Source organism: Haematobia irritans, chromosome 2 (genome assembly GCF_050003625.1).
Source record: "Haematobia irritans isolate KBUSLIRL chromosome 2, ASM5000362v1, whole genome shotgun sequence".
NCBI classification, from domain to species: Eukaryota; Metazoa; Arthropoda; class Insecta; order Diptera; family Muscidae; genus Haematobia; species Haematobia irritans.
The window spans coordinates 221,202,257-221,227,330 of NC_134398.1; the positions used below are offsets into that span (position 1 = coordinate 221,202,257).

Here is a 25,074-nt window from a genome sequence, read left to right on the forward strand (position 1 = left end):
CAAAATTTTATTTCTATAGAAAATGTTGCCAAAATTTTATCTCTATAGAAAATTAAGTTTTGTCAAAAATTTATTTCTATAGAAAATTTTGCCAAAATTTTATCTCTATAGAAAATTTTATCATTTTATTTATTTTATTTCTGTAGAAAATTTTCTCAAAATTGTATTTCTATAGAAAATTAAGTTTTGTCAAAATTTTATTTCTATAGAAAATTTATCAAAACTTTATTTCTATAGAAAATTTTGTCAAAACTTTATTTCTATAGAAAATTTTGTCAAAATTATATTGGTATAGAAAAAGTTGTCAAAATTTTATTTCTATAGAAAATTTTGTCAAATTTTTATTTCTATAGAAAATTTTGTCAAAATTTATAGAAATAAAATTTTGTCAAAATTTATAGAAATAAAATTTTGTCAAAATTTTATTTCATTGCTGTTGTTTTTTTGATTTCAGCTTAAAACCATACATTGACTAAACTACAAGTGTAGCTCAACCAACAGAGGAAAAGAATGTTTGTCAAATTTATTTGGGCAAAGACCTATAGACTGCAAGATGGTTGGATGGACGCACGTTTCGGAATTACCACATTCCTCATCAGCATCCTTACTAGTTTAGTCAATGCATGGTTTTAAGCTGAAATCAAAAAAACAACAACAATGGTTAAAGAACAAAAACCAACAATAACAAAACAAAACGAATGAAAAAAAATTTTATTTCTATAGAAAATTTTGTCAACATTTTATTTCTATAGAAAATTTTGTCAAAATTTTATTTCTTTAGAAAATTTTTTCAAAATTTTATTTCTTTAGAAAATTTTGTCAAAATTTTATTTCTATAGAAAATTTTGTCAATATTTTATTTCTATAGAAAATTTTTTCAAAATTTTATTTCTATAGCAATGTTGTTAAAATTTTATTTCTATAGAAAATTTTGTCAAAATTTTATTTCTATAGAAAATTTTGTCAATATTATATTGGTATAGAAAATTTTGTCAAAATTATATTGGTATAGAAAAAGTTGTCAAAATTTTATTTCTATAGAAAATTTTGTCAAATTTTTATTTCTATAGAAAATTTTGTCAATATTTTATTTCTATAGAAAATTTTGCCAAAATTTTATTTCTATAGAAAATTTTGTCAAAATTTTGTTTTGATGGACAATTTTCTCAAAATTTTATTTCTTTAGAAAATTTTGCCAAAATTTTATTTCTATAGAAAATTTTGTCAATATTTTATTTCTATAGAAGATTTTGTCAAAATGTTATTTGTATAGAAAATTTTTTAAAATTTTATTTCTATAGAAAATTTTGTAAAAATTTTATTTCTATAGAAGATTTTGTCAAAATGATATTTGCATAGAAAATTATTTAAAAGTTTGTTTTTTATGGGAAATTTTCTAAATTTTTTTTCCTGTAGAAAATTTTGTCAAAATTTTGTTAAAATTTTATTTCTATAGAAAACTTCAATAACTCTTAGGTAGAGAATATTTTGCAGAATCTACCAATACGTCAAAAATTCTACCAATATACCACCATTTTGACATCACTTTTGTAAATATCCCTCTATAATGGATATGGGGGAAATTTAACCATTTCATTTCATATCAGTTTTCACAAATTAAACTTCGTAGGAAAACCACATTTGCCTTAAAAAACACGAAAGTAGGATTTAACCCCCTTTCCACGCGAACAGTATCAAATGATAACACGCACATTTGCACAGTTTGCCCATTGTTTACGATGTCCGGAGGTAATTAAGGTCACTCATAAAATAACCGATGTATACAGGTCAATGCATTGCAAATTCAAAGTGAACTTTTTGAAAAGTTCAAAGTTCATTTTGTTCTACCTTTAATTTTGTGGGAACCACTATGCGAGAAACATGGAAATTATTAATAATAAAGTTAACTCCCCCCTTTGTACAATTTAATCAAAGCAAGTGGATGTAAATGATATGAGGATAGAACCACCCTACCCCCAAATCATTGAACTGATTTTAATGTAATCCATGGTTCATGGTTCTGTAAACTTAATTTCTACAGGTAAATAATATTTTTCACAATTTTTTCTTTGGTAACTGAATCCTCCTCCTACACCAATTACAGCAATTTTATGTAATTATCAAATTGATGTATACCGTAGTATTCCAATCAAATAATTATCCCTCCAGGAGATGTTTACCTACACACAAAAAAATTTTTTTCTGGTTCAATCACGAAATTAATTGATCCAATTAATTTTTTAATTGAAATGTCTTCAATCACAGAAATGATAGTATCAATTAAAAAATTAATTGAAGGTCAATTAAAAAATTAATTGATCCAATTAAAAAATTAATTGATACTATTAATTTTTGTGATTGATTTTTGTTTCAGTTAAAAAATTTGTTGAATCAATTAAATTTTTAATTGAATATTTTTTACAACTCAATTAAAATTTTAATTGGAAAAATTTTCGAGAAATTTTTTTCTGTGTATACTCATCTACTTTTGTCTCTCGGTGTGACATGCAATTGACGTCAATGATGTTTCTAGCTAATTTGAAATATTCCTAATAAATATTCCAGTAAAATAGGTTACTATAGTGTAGGTAGCAGTGAATATATCCCACATTAAGGTAATTCATTTCATAGAATTATAAATGAACTAATAAAAGACCAAATTTTAAACTAAGGTTCACGATATTTTAGGCTCACTTAAACTATTCAGTCTAGTGTGGTACCTCATGTGGTGAACTTCTCCCTTACATACACACAAAAAAAAATTGTGATTGATTTTTGTTTCAATTAAAAATCGATTAAATTTTTAATTGAATATTTTTTTAAAACTCAATTAAGACTTTAATTGGAAAAATTTTCGTGAAATTTTTTCTGTGTATGTAAAAAAAAGTGTTGTCAGTATTTTTCTAACTCTCGTCCCCAAATTGGTACACTCCCAATTTATATTAAAATTCGTCTGAAAAATTCCCAATAAAAGTTTTTATGAATAAAATAGAGAATAATTACAAATTTTAAAACAATATAAAATTTTTACATACCAGCTTTCAAAGGAGAGCTGTGATCATCTTCCAAATAAACGTGAAATGAAAGATATACTTTTTAGTGTTTAGTGGACACTGGGATTAAACCCACGACGAATTGTATGCCAACAAATACAGTGGAACCTCTCACACGGTCGCTTTATTGCCACATTAAAATTAATCTCTTATAACATAAGTGGACACCACCCAAAAATATTGAAAAAAAAAATTACAACATTCTATAGAAATACAATTTTGACAAAATTTTCTATAAAAAAAATGACAACTTTTTCTATAGAAATAAAATTTTTACAAAATTTTCTATAGAAAAAAAATTTGACATTTTCTATAGACATACAAATTTGATAAAATCTTCTATAGAAATAAAATTTTGAAAAAATTTTCTATAGAAATAAAATTTTGACAAAATTTTCTATAGAAATAAAATTTTGACAAAATTTTCTATAGAAATAAAATTTTGACAAAATTTTCTATAAAAATAAAATTTTGACAACATTTTCTATATAAATAAACTTTTGACAAAATTTTCTATATAAATAAAATTTTGACAAAATTTTCTATATAAATAAAATTTTGACAAACTTTTCTATAGAAATAAAATTTTGACAAATTTTTCTATAGCAATAAAATTTTGACAAATTTTTCTATAGAAATAAAATTTTGACAAATTTTTCTATAGAAATAAAATTTTGACAAACTTTTCTATAGAAATAAAATTTTGACAAAATTTTCTATAGGAATAAAATTTTGACAAAATTTTCTATAGAAATAAAATTTTGACAAAAGTTTCTATAGAAATAAAGCTTTGACAAAATTTTCTATAGAAATAAAATTTTGACAAAATTTTCTATAGAAGTAAAATTTTGACAAAATTTTCTATAGAAATTAAATTTTGACAAAATTTTCTATTGAAATTAAATTTTGACAAAATTTTCTATAGAAATAAAATTTTGACAAATTTTTCTATAGAAATAAAATTTTGACAAATTTTTCTATAGAAATAAAATTTTGACAAATTTTTCTATAGAAATAAAATTTTGACAAATTTTTCTATAGAAATAAAATTTTGACAAACTTTTCTATAGAAATAAAATTTTGACAAAATTTTCTATAGGAATAAAATTTTGACAAAATTTTCTATAGAAATAAAATTTTGACAAAAGTTTCTATAGAAATAAAGCTTTGACAAAATTTTCTATAGAAATAAAATTTTGACAAAATTTTCTATAGAAGTAAAATTTTGACAAAATTTTCTATAGAAATTAAATTTTGACAAAATTTTCTATAGAAATTAAATTTTGACAAAATTTTCTATTGAAATAAAATTTTGACAAATTTTTCTATACAAATAAAATTTTGACAAATTTTTCTATACAAATAAAATTTTGACAAATTTTTCTATAGGAATAAAATTTTGAAAAAATTTTCTATAAAAACAAAATTTTGAAAAAATGTTCTATAGAAATAAAATTTTGAAAAAATTTTCTATAAAAACAAAATTTTGAAAAAATGTTCTATAGAAATAAAATTTTGCCAACATTTTCTATAAAAACAAAATTTTGAAAAAAAAGTTCTATAGAAATAAAATTTTGGCAACATTTTCTATAGAAATAAAATTTTGAGAAAATTTTCTATAGAAATAAATTTTGAGAAAATTCTCTATAGAAATAAAATTTTGACAAAATTCTCTATAGAAATAAAATTTTGACAAAATTCTCTATAGAAATGAAATTTTGTCAAAATTTTCAATAGAAATAAAATTTTGACAAATTTTTCTATAGAAATAAAATTTTGACAAATTTTTCTATAGAAATAAAATTTTGACAAATTTTTCTATAGAAATAAAATTGTGACAAAATTTTCTATAGAAATAAAATTTTGACAAAATTTTCTATAGAAATAAAATTTTGACAAAATTTTCTATAGAAATAAAATTTTGTCAAAATTTTCTATAGAAATAAAATTTTGACAAAATTTTCTATAGAAATAAAGTTTTGACAAAAATTTCTATAGAAATAATATTTTGACAAAATTTTCTATAGAAATAAAATTTTGGCAAATTTTTCTATAGAATTTAGAATTTTATATATTTAGAATATTAAGACAATAAGGACAATAAATCTTTGGCCACAATACAATATTTTTTTTCAGTGTCTTTATGTAGTATCCAAATTTTCCTTAAATTACATTTGCCGTTTTATACGTTTCTATATATAAGTGATGTTTTCCTTTCTTCTTTCTCTTCTGTTTGTTGATTCATATTAAATTTGCATCTAGGACGACGATACTTGTTTCGATGAGACCTCATTGGCCTCCACAACATCGTCATCGTCGACAGCAGTTGGCCATCATGGACATAACCTGCAACACAACCACAGCGTCAACATAGGTGTATGTTCACAGCCTAAAATGCCTCCATATCCCATTGGAGGGTATATGGTAAGTGATGCCACAGTGGTGGCGTCGGCGGCGGGTAAAGGATCTGCTACATCAAACACCAATGCTAACAACAGCAATATGAACACAACTCAAGTGCCCACAACGACACGTGTTACGCGTCGAACAAGTGAGTATTACCAGAAAAAAAAAAAACAAACAACAAACAGCAACAAAAAATTCAGCAATTATGTATTCTAGTTAGTTATTGTTGTATATGCAGAGGGTCGTCTCATAAGTCTGGTTATAGAAAAAAAATATTATTTAAAAAATGTATTATTTGCACTTTAATGTGCACGGAAAATAATAATAAATTAATTAATGGATAGCATAAACCATAGTCAGAATCAATACCTATATCCTTAACCCTAGAATAGGCGATAAGCTTTCGATCACTAAGCGCTCAAAGTCAAATTTGGTCTGGCCAGACCAAGTAGTCTATCCTAGGGTTAAGACAAGGTCAAAAACTTTAGATCCATGTAATCATTTTTTTGCATGTAATATTGTGTAAATTTCATCCCCTCGAATGTTAATATTTTTTTAGTTTGCGCACGAAAAGAAATATATATGTGTGGTTCAATGTTTATTAAAAATTGAATTGAAAAATTATTTTAAAAATGTATTCATCATAAAAATCTGAGTTTTTGTTTGTTTTCAATATTTAAAATTTTTCTAACAATTTAATTTTTACCAGACTTATTATACGATCTTCAGCTTTCAATATTTGTAGACTTTTTTATGCCACTGTTTGAATCCTTTATTTATATATATTAAATGGTTAATAATTAATGGCATTATTTTGCAATTAATTTTAATTGTTTTGTTGTTTTCATATTTCAATTAATTTATTACAATTTTTCTTTTATTTTGTTCTAATTTTTGTTTTTTTCTTTAAGGTATTTAATAATAGATTGGTGGTTATTGCTTTGGGTAGAATTGGAACCTAATTTATTACTGCTACTACTTCTAACCTTATTTGTAGTGGTTTTGTTTTATATACCTACACGTTTTAAGCCAAAAAAAAATATAGCCAAATGAAAGAAAATGTAAAATAACCTTTTGAACAAAAATTGAAAACTAGTCGCTAGATTTACATAGAAATAAATATTTTAAATGAGAACTGTTCGTGCAGTTTATGTGATTGGCTGTTGTGATTGATATACGTACCTATATGTGTTGTTTGAAGTTAAATAGAAACACCGGAAACCGGAAACACTTGTACCCTCTCTCTCTCCACTTTTTACACTACTGAGCAAAATACTCACACACACGCGCACACACACCACGTACACTAAAATTGTACCATGCAATCCTAACAACATAAGAAGTTCTAGTTTCTCTTTTTAAAAAACTTTTTTTTTTTTTTTGACTCGAAATTGCTTGTATAACGGTTGTTATTTATTTATAAATTTTTGGGTTTAAAGAAAACTTTGTTTCCTTTTTGTATATTTTCCTTGAGAATTCATGCTAAATAAAAAAAAAACAATCGAAAAACAATTGTTAACTGTGTTCTTTCGCCTTCATTTTCGTTTAAATAACCGAAAATTGATAAAAAAAAATTATATACGAAACTACCTATCTCCACCCTTTTGTGTGATGTGATGTGCGATGACAACCCTCTTCTTACTTACTACGCATGGGGAATATAGCAAAAACTGAGGATCCCTATACAAAGGATGATTACCATAGATTCTTTGACAACGCCTTAGAATGTAAATATGAATAAAAAAATTATATTCTTTTCATTGTCTTTCACTTTATACTTTTGTACAGACATATTACATATTCTAAAACTGTACATATGTAATCATTTAAATGGGTAATTCCAAATTAAAATTATCATAATTTATCATTACATTTTAGATATCGAATTCATGTCCAAATGCATCGAATAATTTATCATAAATATTTAATCTTATAAAAATTCACAATCAAAAACACCATGTCCTAAAATAACCGATGATATTTTTCATAAAGGCACATCCAAGTGATTCCACTATGAAAGAAAATGTTGGTTTATATTAGAAAATATTAACTGCAATATTGCACTAATGGGAGCGCAAATTAAAAATGCGGGATTTTTTCATATGTTTGAGAATTTATTCCAAAAAAAATGATAACTGTCCGATCAATCGAATTATTATTCATCTCTAGCCATCACTTTTCTCTCACTCAATCAGCAAATCGACCCAATTTTTGGCTTTCTCATTAGAACGAAAATGCTGATCAGTCAAGTAATGCGTCATCGATCGGAACAAGCGGTAATCACACGCAGAGAGCCACCACAAAATCTATAGAAATTATATTTTGACAAAATTTTCTATAGAAATAAAATTTTGACAAAATTTTCTATAGAAATAAAATTTTGACAAAATTTTCTATAGAAATAAAATTTTGACAAAATTTTCTAAGAAATAAAATTTTGACAAAATTTTCTATAGCACTAAAAATTTGACAAAATGTTCTATAGAAATAAAATTTTAACAAAATTTTCTATAGAAATAACATTTTGACAAAATTTTCTATAGAAATAAAATTTTGACAAAATTTTCTATAGAAATAAAATATTGACAAAATTTTCTATAGAAATAAAATTTTGACAAATTTTTCTGTAGAAATACAATTTTGACAAAATTTTCTATAGAAATAAAATTTTGACAAAATTTTCTATAGAAATAAAATTTTGACAAAATTTTCTATAGAAATAAAATTTTAACAAAATTTTCTATAGAAATAAAATTTTAACAAAATTTTCTATAGAAATACAATTTTGACAAAATTTTCTATGAAATAAAATTTTGACAAAATTTTCTATAGAAATAAAATTTTGACAAAATTTTCTATAGAAATAAAATTTTGACAAAATATTCTATAGAAATAAAATTTTGACAAAATTTTCTATAGAAATAAAATTTTGACAAAATTTTCTATAGAAACAAAATTTTGACTAAATTTTCTAAGAAATAAAATTTTGACAAAATTTTCTATAGCAATAAAAATTTGACAAAAGGTTCTATAGAAATAAAATTTTAACAAAATTTTCTATAGAAATAACATTTTGACAAAATTTTCTATAGAAATAAAATTTTGACAAAATTTTCTATAGAAATAAAATATTGGCAAAATTTTCTATAGAAATAAAATTTTGACAAATTTTTCTGTAGAAATACAATTTTGACAAAATTTTCTATAGAAATAAAATTTTGACAACATTTTCTATAGATATAAAATGTTGACAAAATTTTGTATAGAAATAAAATTTTGACAAAATTTTCTATAGATATAAAATGTTGAACAATTTTCTATAGAAATAAAATTTTGACAAAAATTTCTATAGAAATAAACTTTTGACAAAATTTCTATAGAAATAAAATTTTGATAAAATTTTCTATTAAAACAAAATTTTGACAAAATTTTCTATAGAAATAAAATTTTGACAAAATTTTCTATAGAAATACAATTTTGACAAAATTTTCCATAGAAATAAAATTTTGACAAAATTTTCTATAGAAATAAAATTTTGACAAAATTTTCAATAAAAATAAAATTTTAACAAAAATTTCTATAGAAATAAAAGTTTGACAAAATTTTCTATAGAAATAAAATTTTGACAAAATTTTCAATACAAATAAAATTTTAACAAATTTTTTATAGAAATAAACTTTTGACAAAATTTCTATAGAAATAAAATTTTGATAAAATTTTCTATTAAAATAAAATTTTGACAAAATTTTCTGTAGAAATAAAATTTTGACAATTTTTTTTATAGAAATAAAATTTTGACAACATTTTCTATAGAAATAAAATTTTGAGAAAATAGTCTATAGAAATAAAGTGTTGACAAAAATTTCTAGAGAAATAAAATTTTGACAACAATTTATATAGAAATAAAATTTTGACAAAAATTTATATAGAAATAAAATTTTGACAAAAAAATTAAGCTACACTTGTAGTTTTGTCAATGCATGGCTTTAAGCTGAGATCAAAAACAACAATAACGATTGAAGAGAAGCCAACAATAATAAACAAAACGAATGAAGATAGAGGAAGCACGCTCAAAAACAAACCCAGCCAACTACATACAAATCGATGATTTGAGTTTGGCAAAGGAAAAGAGATATGCTTGCAAATTTGTTTAGGCAGTAGCCGACTATCAAACCTTTTTTCGGAAGGTTCAGGTGCAGTTCACTTTGGGTTGAGTGAATTACCCGAATTTATTCTGATAATTGGTTTATAGTTTCGCTGCAAGTAGAGGATGCTGATGAGGAATGTGGTAATTCCGAAACAGCTGTACATCCAACCATCTTGCAATCTATAGGGCTTTGCCCAAATAAATTTGACAAGCATACTTTTCCTCTGTTGGTTAAGCTACACTTGTAGTTTAGTCAATGCATGGCTTTAAGCTGAGATCAAAAACAACAATACAAATTTATATAGAAATAAAATAATGACAACATTTTCTATAGAAATTAAATTTTGACAAAATTTTCTATAGAAATAAAATTTTGGCAATATTTTCTATAGAAATAAAATTTGGACAAAATTTTCTATAGAAATAAAATTTTGACAAAATTTTCTGTAGAAATAAAATTTTGACAAAATTTTTTATAGCAAATAAAATGTCGACAAAATTTTCTATAGAAATAAAGCTTTGACAAAATTTTCTATAGAAATAAAATTTTGACAAAATTTTTTATAGAAATAAAATTTTAACAAAATTTTCTATAGAAATAAAATTTTGACAAAATTTTCTATAGAAATAAAATTTTGACAAAATTTTCTATAGAAATAGAATTTTGACAAAATTTTCTATAGAAATAAAATTTTGACAAAATTTTTATAGAAATAAAATTTTAACAAAATTTTCTATAGAAATAAAATTTTGACAAAATTTTCTATAGAAATAAAATTTTGACAAAATTTTCTATAGAAATAAAATTTTGAGAAAATTTCCTATGAAATAAAATTTTGACAAAATTTTCTATAGAAATAAAAGTTTGACAAAATTTTCTATAGAAATAAAATTTTGACGAAATTTTCTATAGAAATAAAATTTTTGCAAAATTTTCTATAGAAATAAAAGTTTGACAATACTGTCTATAGAAATAAAATTTTGACAAAATTTTTCTATAGAAATAACATTTTGACAAAATTTTCTATAGAAATAAAATTTTGGCAAAATTTTCTATAGAAATAAAATTTTGACCAAATTTTCTATAGATTTAAATTTGATGATTTTTTGTAACTTGACTATAACGCTACAAACAGGAGGTGTCTAACAATTCTTTATTTTAAAGAAGCTGTCACCTTGAAACAATGCTTTAGCTCGGAATCAATACCAAGATCTTTAGTGCAAAGACAAAGTCCTTGGCCAAAGTAGTACATTTTTAAATATTTTTGTATATTTTTCGTAATTACTATTTGGAATTACCCATATATATTTTAATATCCATTAGATTAGTGTACATACATTCGAACGCATTCATTCTGTCACGTCAAATATCGTTTATTCTATGTTATCGTCCGCTCTTCTGACAAGGCAGACATATATCACATGTTCCATGTCCCATATACTCTTTGTCTTATGTCTATCTATTTGTTGGCTACCACCTACATAAATACATAATCAAATAGCCACCAGAAAGCCTTATACCTACCTCCCCACCTTTATCTATGTCTTCTCTAACGACTTTCAGTTTCAAACCAAAATCCAATAAACAAACTTTTCACACATATTCTCTTCTATGTCTCCTTGGAATTTTTTCTATATATATTTTTTTCTCTCCGTTGGTTATTTTGGGTCATCATTGCGCTTTGGTATTTTTTGTTCTTGCTTTTTTACTTATAGTGCTTTGTTTCCTTTCATTTTCGATTTAGTGCCCCTTTGTTTGCTTGTCTCTACTCAAACTTCATTATTTATACGTACATGCATATACATCTACTATATATTCTCATTATTTGTTTTTTTATATTTTTTTATTTGAATCCTTCTCAAGTTTAAATATGTTGGGACATTCTCCATTCCCAACATACACTTGTCATGTATATATATAGCCAGACAGTGACACATACTAACAACCGAAAATTGTATTTTGTACCATAATCAAAAATTCAATACATGTCCTGTAACAATTTGTTGATTTAATTTATTTTTTGTTACTAAAACAACTTATATATTTTTATACAAAAAAAGGTATCAAAGGTCTGAGTTTGGAATTATTGGAAAGAGAAAAGGACTCTAAGATTTCGCAAGAGGAAAACTTTTGCATTCTTGTAACTTTAGGCAAAATTCTTTTTAACATATTCTTCTGATAATTTGTATTATCACAGAAAAGAATAAAAAACTTTTGTCATTAACCTCACTAGCACCTCCTTAACAGTTTGCAAGTGACCATTAGATGATAAATGACACCCACTTATAATTTGCTAAGGAGGTCTCCTGTTATGAATAATAAAACTGGTAAAATACTTTATGAATTGTTTTGCAAATTTTTTATTAGGGTTTTTTAGTCCAAAGACCTCTTTAAATTTTTTACAAATTAATGCATACTTTTAGGGGCCTAATAAAAATAAGTGTGAACTAATCTTTCTATACTAAAGAGTTTTCCAATAAAATTATGTTATTTTGATATTTAAAGAAATATTTGCTCTTTTGATATTCAAAAGTTTGCAAGTGACCTTTAGATGATAAATGACACCCACTTATCATTTGCTAAGGAGGTCTCCTGTTATGAATAATAAAACTGGTAAAATACTTTATGAATTGTTTTGCAAATTTTTTATTAGGGTTTTTTTAATCCAAAGACCTCATTTCATTTTTTTTACAAATTGATGCATACTTTTAGGGGCCTAATAAAAATAGTGTAAACTCATATTTCTATGCTAAAGAAATCTCTAATAAAATTATGTTATTTTGATATTTAAAGAAAAATTTGCTCTTTTTAATTTCAAAGAAATATTTTATTTTTGAGATAAATAATTACATATACATTTAATAATGAAAACCAATATAAGCTAAATGGTCACAACGACCACGCTTAAAGGACCATATCCTTCGGATGAAATTTTTTCATAACCAAAACGCAAAGTGACTTCTAGGTTAGGCAGCCCCTTATCCCATGTCCATTAAGACTGGTCGGTCCATTATAAGACCACGGTGTTGAACTTCTCTCACTTAGTGCTGTCCAAGTCCAATGATAAAGGACCTAATTTTTATGACCGAATCCGAACGGCGTTTAATATTACGCTGAAACTATTGAGAGTAGCTTTAATATCCTTAGAAATGTCATCATGATTATTGAAAGGGGATAATCCACCGCTGAAAAAATGTTGCTGCCCAATTCCATGTTGAGGCCAATATAAGGGACCTCCTTTTTATGACCGAGTCCGAATGGCGTTTAACATTACGCTGAAACTAAGCTTTAATACCCGTAGAAATCGCGGTTGCCACTCGTGCCAAAAATAATCTACCAAAATTTTAAGAAAATGTTGTGGCAACATTTTCTTAAAATTACAAAATCCCAAATTTTATCCATATCCCAATTTTTTATCAAAATTTTATTTCTACAGAAAATTTTGTCACAATTTTATTTCTATAGAAAATCTTGTCAAAATTGTATTTCTATAGAAAATTTTGTCAAAATTTTATTTCTACAGAAAATATTGTCAAAATTTTATTTCTATAGAAAATTTTTGTCAAAATTTTATTTCTATAGAAAATTTTGTCAGAATTGTATTTCTATAGAAAATTTTGTCAAAATTTTATTTCTATAGAAAATTTTGTCAAAATTTTATGTCTAAAGAAAATTTTGTCAAAATTTTATTTCTGTAAAAAAATTTTGTCAAAATTTTATTTCTATAGAAAATTTTGTCAAAATTGTATTTCTATAGAAAATTTTGTCAAAATTTTATTTCTATAGAAAATTTTGTCAAAATTTTATGTCTAAAGAAAATTTTGTCAAAATTTTATTTCTATAGAAAATTTTGTCAATGTGAATTCAAATCGATGATTTGACAGTGGCATAGGAAAAGAGATATGTTTGTTTCGAATTTATTTGGCATAAGCCGGCTATCAATGTAAAACCTTTTTTCGGAGGGTTCAAGTGTGGTTTTTGTTGGGTTTAATAAACTGCCTGAATTTATTCTGATAATTGGTTTTGCTGCAAGTAGAGGATGCTGATGAGGAATGTGGTAATTCCGAAACGTGCGTCCATCCAACCATCTTGCAGTCTATAGGGCTTTGCCCAAATAAATTTGACAAACATTCTTTTCCTCTGTTGGTTAAGCTACTCTTGTAGTTTAGTCAATGTATGGTTTTAAGCTGAAATAAAAAAACGACAACAATGCTTAAAGAACAAAACCAACAATAACAAAACAAAACAAATGGAAAATTTTATTTCTACAGAAAACTTTGCAAAAATTTTATTTCTATACAAAATTTTGTCAAAATTTTATTTCTATAGAAAATTTTATAAAAATTTTATTTCTAAAGAAATTTTTTTTTAAATTTTATTTCTATTAAAAATTTTATCAAAATTTTATTTCTATAGAAAATTTTGTCAAAATTGTATTTCTATAGAAAAATTTTCCAACATTTTACTTCTTTGAAGAATTGAAGTGCCTCTTAGTTGAAGAGGATTGTTTCGCAAAAATCTACAAAAACATCAATAATTCTACCAAACAGTAAAGAATCTACTAACTGTGGCAACCTTTTGGAAATGCCATAAGTATTCCTTAGAGGGTATAATCCAACCCTGAAAAAACTTTTTCGGTATTCGGAGGAATCTGAGATTGAACCCATGATGATGATGATGATGATGATGGACGTTATCTTAACCATTGTACATTTTATCTAAGATTTTGAAACGACGGTGGACTTTTGGCAAAGACCTTGTCATTCACGTGGTCTCCATGGGAAAAATCTCAAGATGTTAAATCACAAGATCTCGTTGGCCAATTGTGATCATCACTTTGGGAGATGACATGGTCCAGGATCTTTTTCCATAAAAGAGCGATAATTTCGTTGCTTGTGCGGCACATTATACAGTATGTAAATACCCCGACGATGAAAAATTAATAATCATCTCTCGTTAGCGCAATTTTTAGAAATTCAGTTCCAATGACTCCGCAGGACCATAAACGGCGCCATACATTAGCATGTTAAGGATGGAGGGGTTCTCAACCATAACTCTTGGGTTTGTTTCAAGGTCCAGATGTAATAATTTTGCTTGTTGACGCAGCCACCGTCGTGAAAATGGGTCTCTTAGTTATGACGATTTTTTAACAGCAAGATTTTCACCATTTGTGTAATGAATTGTAAAAATTTAGTAATGAAATGCTTCAAAATTGACAGCCACAGAGAAAAACATTTTTTTGTTTCCAATTAAAAAATGAATACATTTAATTTTTTGATGCGTTTTGTTTGTTGTTAAATTACTGGATGAATAAATCTCTTGAATATTTTAAAAATAAAATTAAATTAAAATTTTATTTGGAAAAAATTGGTAATAGTTTTTGCTTTGTGCCGAAATACCAAATGATTCAAATAACTGTTCTTATTGGAAAACTTTTTACATTTTTTAAAATCTTAAGCATACCTTTAGGGGCCCAATTAAAAATAAATGTCAACCAATATTTTATGTGATTTCAATGGGCGGACTTTAGAAGTCCATAAGGCGAATAATATGGCGAATCCTTATCATATAACTCATAACAAGAATATGTTCGTGGTCTGTGAGGATATCAAAAGATGTCCATCTTTTCCCACCAACTCCAAAAAAAAAAAACAATTCCAGAAAACCTTTGATATCTATCTACTCCTAACGAATGCTTTTTAAACATTATATATTACATGTATATCAGAAAATATTCACCCTACACATTGATGATGAGTTTGCCATTTAAGTTTACTGCAATAAATACACTAATCCCATACCATAATTTCTATTTTGCTTTAGCATATGACCTGGCAACACAATGTGAGTCTCGTCGCGCCTCACAGCGAAGACATACGATTGTAGGATGTCAGAGTAATACGGATGAAACGCATTCAATGCCTCCCTCAAGGCCTGAATCGCGGCAATCTGATGTACACAATGTAACTGTTGGAGGTGATTGTGTGAGCACAGCCAAACAGGTAAATAAGAAATATCCCCGAGCCTAAAGAGTTGTAGCATTAAATTCATAAATTGTCCTTTGTTAGCATCACAATGAATACAACCAACAACAGGAAAACCAACACCAGAACCAGCAACAGCTAAAGAGACCCCAAAGTCCCGACAACGAGGATAATTGTACTACTGATAGTCGCTCGTCATCCTCGTTAGGCCCGTGGAACAAATCTTTTATGGATGAAAAAACCTGGAACGAACGTGGCGACGATCGCCTCTCGCTTACCCTAGAGGAAATTGTCCACATTCGTTCGGTTATGACCAAGGCTGAATTGGAAGGTCTTCCCGTTGGTATACGTGTCAAGGAGGATGTCGAAAAGCGAAAAATTTGTTTTCTATGCCTGCGTACACGATTCTCAATATTCGGTCCTTGGGGTATACAGTGTAAGATATGTCAGCGAACAGTTTGTTCCAAATGTTATACCAAAGTGAGTATAAACGAGAAGACCTTTTAAAAAAAACCAATTTACAAGATTGTTTTACTTTTCTCCTTGCATAGATGCGCATACCTTCTGAACATTTTCGTAATGTTCCTTTGGTTTTAATATCACCTTCATTGTTGGCAAGTCCTGCTGGTTCAAGTACACCTTCACCCTCGCATCATGCTCGTTATGTACATTCTTCATCGACGGGTAATATCTTGGATGAAACGTTTCCCAAGTCTTTGATCGAAAGACTAATGGGCTCAGAAGCTGAGCGTAAGGTACGTCGTAGGCCTTAAATTGTATAAGACTCTTTTTTAATCTTAGAATTGTTTCACACAGGCTCGCAACTCCGTGGGCAGTGCTCCATCATCTCCAAAACACCAAAGATCAAATATGAGTACCCCTGGTATTATGGCCGGAAGTGGCAGTGGTGGTGCTAATGTTGATGTTGCTGCTGCAGGTCAAGCAGTTGAGGCTATACATGATACATCATCCACAATGACCACTTCCTATACGGCTGGCACCTCAATCTCATATAATCAGCATCCTCAATATAGTGGTTATCATCATCATCAGCAGCAGCAGCACAATACACATCAAACCTATCATCCCCAGCATCATTACGCTTCCATGGCCATTGCCAATGGTATTCAATATCATCATGGCAGTGGCAAGGAAAATCATGCTACTAACAATCGACATTTTAGCATCATGTCGCGAAGCATGGAAGGACCACGAAGTTTACCAGTTCATAGTCCAGCATCTAGGCCTCATTCGAATAGCAGTACATTGGATAGGAAGTAAGTATCGGATTGTTGTGAATATTAACACTCTATATGTGACAATATCAAATGTATCACAATATATCTTTCCTATTGGAAGTTGGAGAATACCTTAAAAATTTGTTTATAAAATAACAAGCAGCGTTGCCACAAGAGCGATCGAAACCAGAAAAGAGCACTTTTCAACCTTTTTTAAAATAAGGAAAATATGCCCTCTTGTCCTATCTCGTACGATAGCTTTCGGAAACCAAACGAAAGAAATTTGATTTTGTTTTTTTTTTATTTCAAAAGTCAAATCACATTATATATTTTTGTTTTGGCAAAACTGTTTAATGTGAAATAAGTGATGAGAATAGACCAAATCTCATTTGGTCCGACCTTAGAACCAGAATTAAAATTGAAGGATTTTTTGGGTCAATATTTTATTTCTATAGAAAATGTTGTCAAAATTTTATTTCTACAGGAAATTTTGTCAAAACTTTATTTCTATAGACAATTTTGTCAAAATTTTATTTTTATAGACAATTTTTTTCTGTGGAAAAATTAGTCAAAATTTTATTTCTGTAGAAAATGTTGTCACAATTTTATTTCTATAGAAAATGTCAAAATTTTATTTCGATAGAAAATTTTATCAAAATTTTATTTCTATAGAAAATTTAACCCTGCTATTATGTTGGGGTCATTTGATGACCCAAATCGAATTTATTATTACCCCATTTCTTTGTGGTGGAATATAATTAAAAGATCTTACTACTCAGTGCATGAATTGGTGAAATGTACTTAATTCAATAGGGTTTGTTAAAATTTTATGTTCGTAGGGCTTTTTATTCTTGGTGTATACACATAACAGGTTGGGGTCATTTTATGACCCCATATATTACACAGGGGAGCAAACACGAACTTTTTTGTGTTGATTTGAAATTTATAGCAAATTTTAGTAATTTGAGGTCGCTGAATCCAAATATACACTTGGTTTTTATCCATCAGTTTGACTTTTCGAGATATACCGTTATTTTCATAATTAAGGCACTTCACTACATATATTGGAAAAATTTGAAAACGGTTCACCATTTTAAATAAAAACAAACCGAAAATCCCAAAGAATATTATCTTTAAGCCGTCTTTACATTGCTTTTCAATTTTCTAAGTAGTTTTAGAGATATCGTTTAAGTTTTTAAAAAAAAATTGAAATTTTTAACAAAAAAAAATTTGTTCTTTAAAAATTCCTACAAAATAAAAATGGGTCGAAAATCACAGTTTTGGTTCAGAAATAGTTAGTTTAATATATTTCGAATAAAATGAGCTTTATTTCATTACAATCGGTGCACGACTTTTAATATTGTTCACGATTTACTGAATTGATATAAATCGCGATTTCCGTATAAAAATTACATTTTCTAATGGGTGAATGTTTGTATGTAATAAGTTAGTTTTTTTATGGTTCTGTTGATGAAGAACTGAATATTGTTTTTATAGTTATTTGGGACGATGAATCCAAATCTGCACGTGGTTCCACATTTCGGTGAAACCACATAGAGAAGCTTTGAAACTCAGAAATGTCACCAGCAGAAGATATATTATTCCACCCGCTGAAAAAATACTTTGATGTTTGGTCGAAACTGGGGTTGAACCCATGACCCTTTGTAAAACGGGCATGCTAACCATTGCGCCACGGTAGCTCCCATTACCACCTACATACAACTTTTCTACAACCAAAAGGCGCGAGTAAATTAAAAAAGTGTAAATTTTTTCATTAAAGAAAAACTTTCAATAAAAGCATAACTGGCAAAATAAACGGTATGTTCGTCTCAACGACAGAAAATTCCAGTAACAACAACCTATTCCGATGATCCCAAACTATAAACAACCTTTTAATTAGATACACATTTCATTTTATTTTACAAAATTAAGTGTGGGTCAAGATATGACCCCAACATAAAATCTGTAAGTTTTTTCTAACATGGTAGCAGGGTTAAAAAAAATTATTTCTGTGGAAAAATTAGTCAAACTTTTATTTCTATAGAAATTTTGGTCAAAATGTTATTTCTATAGGAAATTTTGTCAAAATTTTATTTCTATAAAAAAATTTCTACAGAAAATTTTGTCAAAATTTTATTTCTATATAAAATTTTGTCAAAATTTCATTTCTATAGAAAATTTTGTCAAAATTTTATTTCTATAGATTTTTTTGTCAAAATTTTATTTCTATAGAATTTTTTGTCAAAATGTTATTTCTAAAGAAAATTTTGTCAAAATTTTATTTTTATCGAAAATTTAAAAAAAAAATTATTTCTGCGGAAAAATTAGTCAAAATTTTATTTCTATAGAAATTTTTGTCAAAACTTTATTTCTATAGAAAATTTTGTCAAAATTTTATTTCTATATAAAATTTTGTCTAAATTTTATTTCTATGAAAAAATTTCTAAAGAAAATTTTGTCAAAATTTCATTTCTATAGAAAATTTTATCAAAATTTGTCAAAATTGTTGTCAAAATTTTATTTCTATAGAAAATGTTGTCAAAATTTTATTTCGATAGAAAATTTTGTCAAAATTTTATTTCTATAGAAAATTTTGTCAAAATTTTATTTCTATAGAAAATTTTGTCAAAATTTTATTTCTATAGAAAATTTTGTCAAAATTTTATTTCTATAGAAAATTTTGTCAAAATTTTATTTCTATAGAAAATTTTGTCAAAATTTTATTTCTATAGAAAATTTTGTCAAAATTTTATTTCTATAGAATTTTTTTTGTCAAAATTATTTCTATAGCATTTTTTTGTCAAAATTTTATTTCTAAAGAAAATTTTGTCAAAATTTTATTTCTAAAGAAAATTTTGTCAAAATTTTATTTCTATAGAAATTTTTGTCAAAATTTTATTTCTATAGAAAATTTTGTCAAAATTTCATTTCTATAGAAAATTTTGTCAAAATTTCATGTCTATAGAAAATTTTGTCAAAATTTCATGTCTATAGAAAATTTTGTCAAAATTTCATGTCTATAGAAAATTTTGTCAAAATTTCATTTCTATAGAAAATTTTGTCAAAATTTTATTTCTATAGAATTTTTTTGTCAAAATTTTATTTCTATAGAATTTTTTTGTCAAAATTTTATTTCTAAAGAAAATTTTGTCAAAATTTTATTTCTATAGAAAATTAAAAAAAAAATTATTTCTGCGGAAAAATTAGTCAAAATTTTATTTCTATAGAAATTTTTGTCAAAACTTTATTTCTATAGAAAATTTTGTCAAAATTTTATTTCTATAGAAAATTTTGACAAAATTTTATTTCTATAGAAAATTTTGTCAAAATTTTATTTCTATAGAAAATTTTGTCAAAATTTTATTTCTATAGAAAATTTTGTCAAAATTTTATTTCTATAGAAAATTTTGTCAAAATTTTATTTCTATAGAAAATTTTGTCAAAATTTTATTTCTATAGAAAATTTTGTCAAAATTTTATTTCTATAGAAAATTTTGTCAAAATTTTATTTCTACAGGAAATTTTGTCAAAATTTTATTTCTATAGAAAATTTTGTCAAAATTTTATTTCTATAGAAAATTTTGTCAAAATTTCATTTCTATAGAAAATTTTATCAAAATTTTATTTCTATAGAAAATGTTGTCAAAATTTTATTTCTATAGAAAATATTTTCAAAATGTTATTTCTATAGAAAAGTTTGTGAAAATTTTGTCAAAATTTTATTTCTATAGAAAAAATTTTATTTCTATAGAAATTTTTATCAACATTTTATTTCTTTGGAAAAATTAGTCAAATGTTTAGTTCTATAGAAATTTTGGTTAAAATTTTATTTCTATAGACATTTTTTTCAAAATCTTATTTCTACAGAAAATTTTGTCAAAATTTTATTTCTATAGAAAATTTTATCAAAATTTTATTTCTATAGAAAATTTTATCAAAATTTTATTTCTATAGAATATTTTATCAAAATTTTATTTCTAAAGAAAATATTTTTCAAAATTGTATTTCTAAAGAAAATTTTGTCAAAATTTTATTTTTATAGAAAATTTTGTCAAAATATTATATATATAGAAATTTTTTGCAAAGTTTTATTTCTATGAGAAATTTTATAATATTTTTCTATAGGAAATTTTATCAAAATATTATTTCTAAAAAAATTGGGGGTACCTCTTTGTTGGAGAGTAATATTTTACAAAATCTACCAAAACATCAAGAATTCCACCAATCTACCAAACAGTCAAAAATCTACCATTTTTAGTGGGAACCGTGCTACCGATGTCCACTTAGGAGAACTATCGAAAACTACACCAAACTTTATTTCCCCAGTTAGTTTCGATATATTTCTCGGTGTTATTTTAAAGCAGACGCTTTAATCTAAATAAGTTATAAATAATTTAAAATTGATAAATTTTTTTGTAGAAAATTTTATACTCGGTAGGTAACCGTTCACATTCTCTTTCAATACAAACTCCAGTTTTCGACTTTTTCGTTAAAATTCATTAGGCCTATTATGATTATTACAAAAATTCGATTAGCCGATTTTGCTTGATTTTCATAAAATTCAAAAGTGTCTGGGAGTATGTATTAAGCTCTTAAAAATGAAATGGGGTTTCAGAATTAAAAAAGATGCAAATGGAAAACCATCGCGATAGCTTTGAATCGCGACTTGCAGCAAAAGGCTTTATGCAAAAACCGGATATAAATTATACCGAAACCTATTCTCCTCGGGCTAAACTAGCTTCAATAAGAATTGATTTGGAGTTCGTTATGACTATATGTTTCATCGAATGGATATAGAAACAGAAGAAAATATATCTCCAGTGTTAAATAGAAGCCTATATGGGTTAAAAGATCACTCCATGATTACTTTCGCTCAATGACTTTTTTAAAGACGATTAATAGAAAAGACGATTATCTGGTTTTGTATAACCTACTTTGATCTAGAGTGAGATGTTTGAATTTTGTTTTGCGTTTATATTATATTCAAATTTATTTCTATTCTTTTTTCAGAAGCAAATTTTCACGGGCCTACACTCTATCGTCATCGGGTACCCAATTAAGCCAAGATCAAAAAGATAATCTACGCGGTGAACTGGTTCCCGTGTGTAATGATTGCCGCGGCCTGGTAATGGAAATCTCACGATCGGCAAAACAAAAACGATCTTCAGCCCGTAACAGGGCTATAAAGAATCTCACCCTTGATCTATCGCCTGTATGGAAATGAAAAGTCACAATCGGTGTGTGTGTGTCTGTGTATATGTGTTAAACTGGAAAAAGTTTAGAATTAAAAAATGGATTTAACATTAAGGCCACAACATTTGTAAATGAAAGAGAACACAACACAAAGAGATACCCATTACAAATCCCTTAGACATATACAAATGGCGCTTTATGCAAACAATTTCACCATACTGACTATGGGCTACGAAAAGAAGTGACACCACAAAAGGTTCTCTTTATGGAAATGGAAAAGAAGGAGAACGACATGTACTTTTTTTATGTTAAAAGGATAAAACCAAATATGATGCTAAAATTCCTAGAATACCATATAGCTCTTCCCCTGGGACTACGCAACCCTCCCCCACCCCTTGTTTGTTAAATGTGCTTTTGTGTTAATGTGTACAATGAGAGAAAAAATTGAATTTTTCGAAGGAGCCAGAGAATAATGTTAAATAATTGGTACTATATGATTTATAGATCATTACAGATAAGGCATACACGAAGGCATTGTTAGATGATGAATTATCGTTTTAAGTTCTCAAACTGATATTTTGCAAAAAAGTTACCTTTGTAAAGGTTATCGATTATATATTGAATTCATTCATATCACTTAATCGAGGGAATTTATTTCTTATTGTATTGGGATATATTCTTTTGTTTTTTTGCCTTGTGAAAACAATTTTTATGTTTCTGCCTTTACGCACATTATAAAATACGTTTTGAAATATTATCAAAAAAAAAAACAAAAACCAAAATTAATCGAAAATTATTAAGGTTACCTATTATTACGTTATTAATATATGTATGTGAATATATGTTTATGTATTAACATTATGTTTGTAATTTAAGTTTATAATATGGACTTTTCGTTACTATGGATTTGAGTGCATTCAAATCCATTTATTGCTTTCGACCATCTTGTATTTTTGGTTTTATGTTTAGTGATTTTTTGTTTTTCGTTTCACAAATCATCATTTTTTGTTTTGTTTCGTGTATATTGAGTTCTTATTTAAACCAACGACTAATTATCTCTGTTCTTAGGTTCTGTTTCGTAGCCTCCTTTTTTGATTTGCTTGGATAAGATATTTCTATATTGTGTCGCGTTAACTTATTGTATAGAGAAATATTAATTTTAATTTTAAATACCACCATTCGTTTAGACATCTAACTTGATTAGTATTTGAAAAAAAAACCTAATAATTTACGCAAATTATATTTTAAGTTTTATACCTAAAGAAAAAACAGAAAATGAGGTTATGCTATATTTATTCGACTTTTTTTACTATAAAAATTGTTAGGTATATGTATGATGATCAACAAAGCAACAACAAAAATACATTGTAATAAAAAAAACAAAGAAACATTCAACTTCGTATATATAATATATTTCCCCCCATCCTCATTTTACCCCTTACATTGTCTATCTCTCTCTATATATAAATACATACGTAATTAGTTGGCCGTTTAAGTGCAAACTTTTCGAATAAAAAATATTGTGTTTTATTTTTCGGTATTAGAGAGTGGTCTGATAAGTACTTAGCCTTACCGTCAGATGCAAAAGTATCGCATTCTTTTAAATGGCAACAGTCAAAATCTTAGCCAGATTGCGTTTGTGGTGTTTTTTTTTTTTTTTTGCAAGTTACCCACAGAATAACTGCAAGCAAAGTTAGTTGTTTTAGCAATTGTTGTCTGCTGATAAAGAGAAAGCAGTCTCTTCTGCTAAAACAGCAAATGTCCCCACTCACTCTTTTTATACCCTCCACCATAGGATGGTGGTATATTAACTTTGTCATTCTGTTTGTAACACATCGAAATATTGCTCCGAGACCCCATAAAGTATATATATTCTGGGTCGTGGTGAAATTCTGAGTCGATCTGAGCATGTTCTAACATCCGAACGAAACAAGCTATCGACTTGAAACTTGGCACAAGTAGTTGTTATTGATATAGGTCGGATGGTATTGCAAATGGGCCATATCGGTCCACTTTTACCTATAGCCCCCATATAAACCGATCCCCCGATTTGGCTTGCGGAGCCTCTAAGAGAAGCAAATTTTATCCGATCTGGCTGTACATGGTGTAAGTATGTGGTCTCTAACAACTATGCATAAATTGGTCCACATCGGTCAATAATTATATATAGCCTCCATAAAAACCGATCCCCCGATTTGGCTTGCGGAGCCAATATTGACCTCCGGAGCCTCTTGGAAGACCAAAATGCATCTGATTCAGTTGAAATTTGGTACGTGGTGTTAATATATGGCCTCAAACATCAATGCAAAAATTTGTCGAAATCGTTCCATAATTATATATAGCCCCCATATAAACCGATCACCAGATTTGACCTCCGGAGCCCCTTGGAAGAGCAAAATTCAAACGATTCGGTTGAAATTTGGTACGTGATGTTAGTATATGGTATCCAACAACCATGCAGGAATTGGTTCATATCCGTCCATAATTATATATAGCCTCCATATAAACCGATCCCCAGATTTGACCTCCGGTGCCTTTTGGAGAAGCAAAATTCAACCGATTCGGTTGAAATTTGGTATGTGGTGTTAATATATGGCCTCAAACACCCTTGCAAAAATTGGTCGAAATCGGTCCATAATTATATATAGCCCCCATATAAACCGATCCCGAGATTTGGTTTTGGAGCCACTTGGAGGACCAAATTTCATCCGAGTCAGTTAAAATTTGGTACATTGTGCTAGTATATGGCCGTTATCAACCATGCCTATCTAGTCCCATATCGGTCTATAGTTATATATAGCCCTCAGATAAATAGTTCCCCAATCACACAAAAATTGGTCTATATCAAGTTCATAATTGTATATAGCTCACATATAAGCGACCCATATTTCAATTCTGGCTCTCTACGTACCGCGCAAAAGTCCATATCGATTCGTAATTATTTGTAGACTTACCTATACATACCTTCTTTGTCTAATATATACCACGTATGGACTAACTCACAATTTAGAAAACGATGTTAAGAAGTTTTAAGATACCACAACCCAATTAA

The 25,074-nt window shown here is 26.9% G+C and overlaps 1 protein-coding gene across 4 annotated transcripts in view; it reads left to right on the plus strand.

Annotated features, from left to right (window-relative positions):
- Positions 1-23,410, plus strand: part of spir (spire type actin nucleation factor) — a 247,795-nt gene extending 224,385 nt beyond the window's left edge. For 3 of the 4 annotated variants that reach the window (XM_075297497.1, XM_075297499.1, XM_075297498.1), the window contains exons 12-18: positions 5,316-5,604; positions 7,124-7,186; positions 15,431-15,609; positions 15,676-16,071; positions 16,143-16,346; positions 16,408-16,868; positions 21,840-23,410. In XM_075297497.1, the coding sequence (XP_075153612.1) occupies positions 5,316-5,604; positions 7,124-7,186; positions 15,431-15,609; positions 15,676-16,071; positions 16,143-16,346; positions 16,408-16,868; positions 21,840-22,053 (1,806 nt within the window). In that variant the 3' untranslated portion in view covers positions 22,054-23,410. The remainder of the gene's footprint in view (positions 1-5,315; positions 5,605-7,123; positions 7,187-15,430; positions 15,610-15,675; positions 16,072-16,142; positions 16,347-16,407; positions 16,869-21,839) is intronic. The other variant, XM_075297500.1, reaches the window with a different exon arrangement.
- Positions 23,411-25,074: the final 1,664 nt, after the last annotated feature.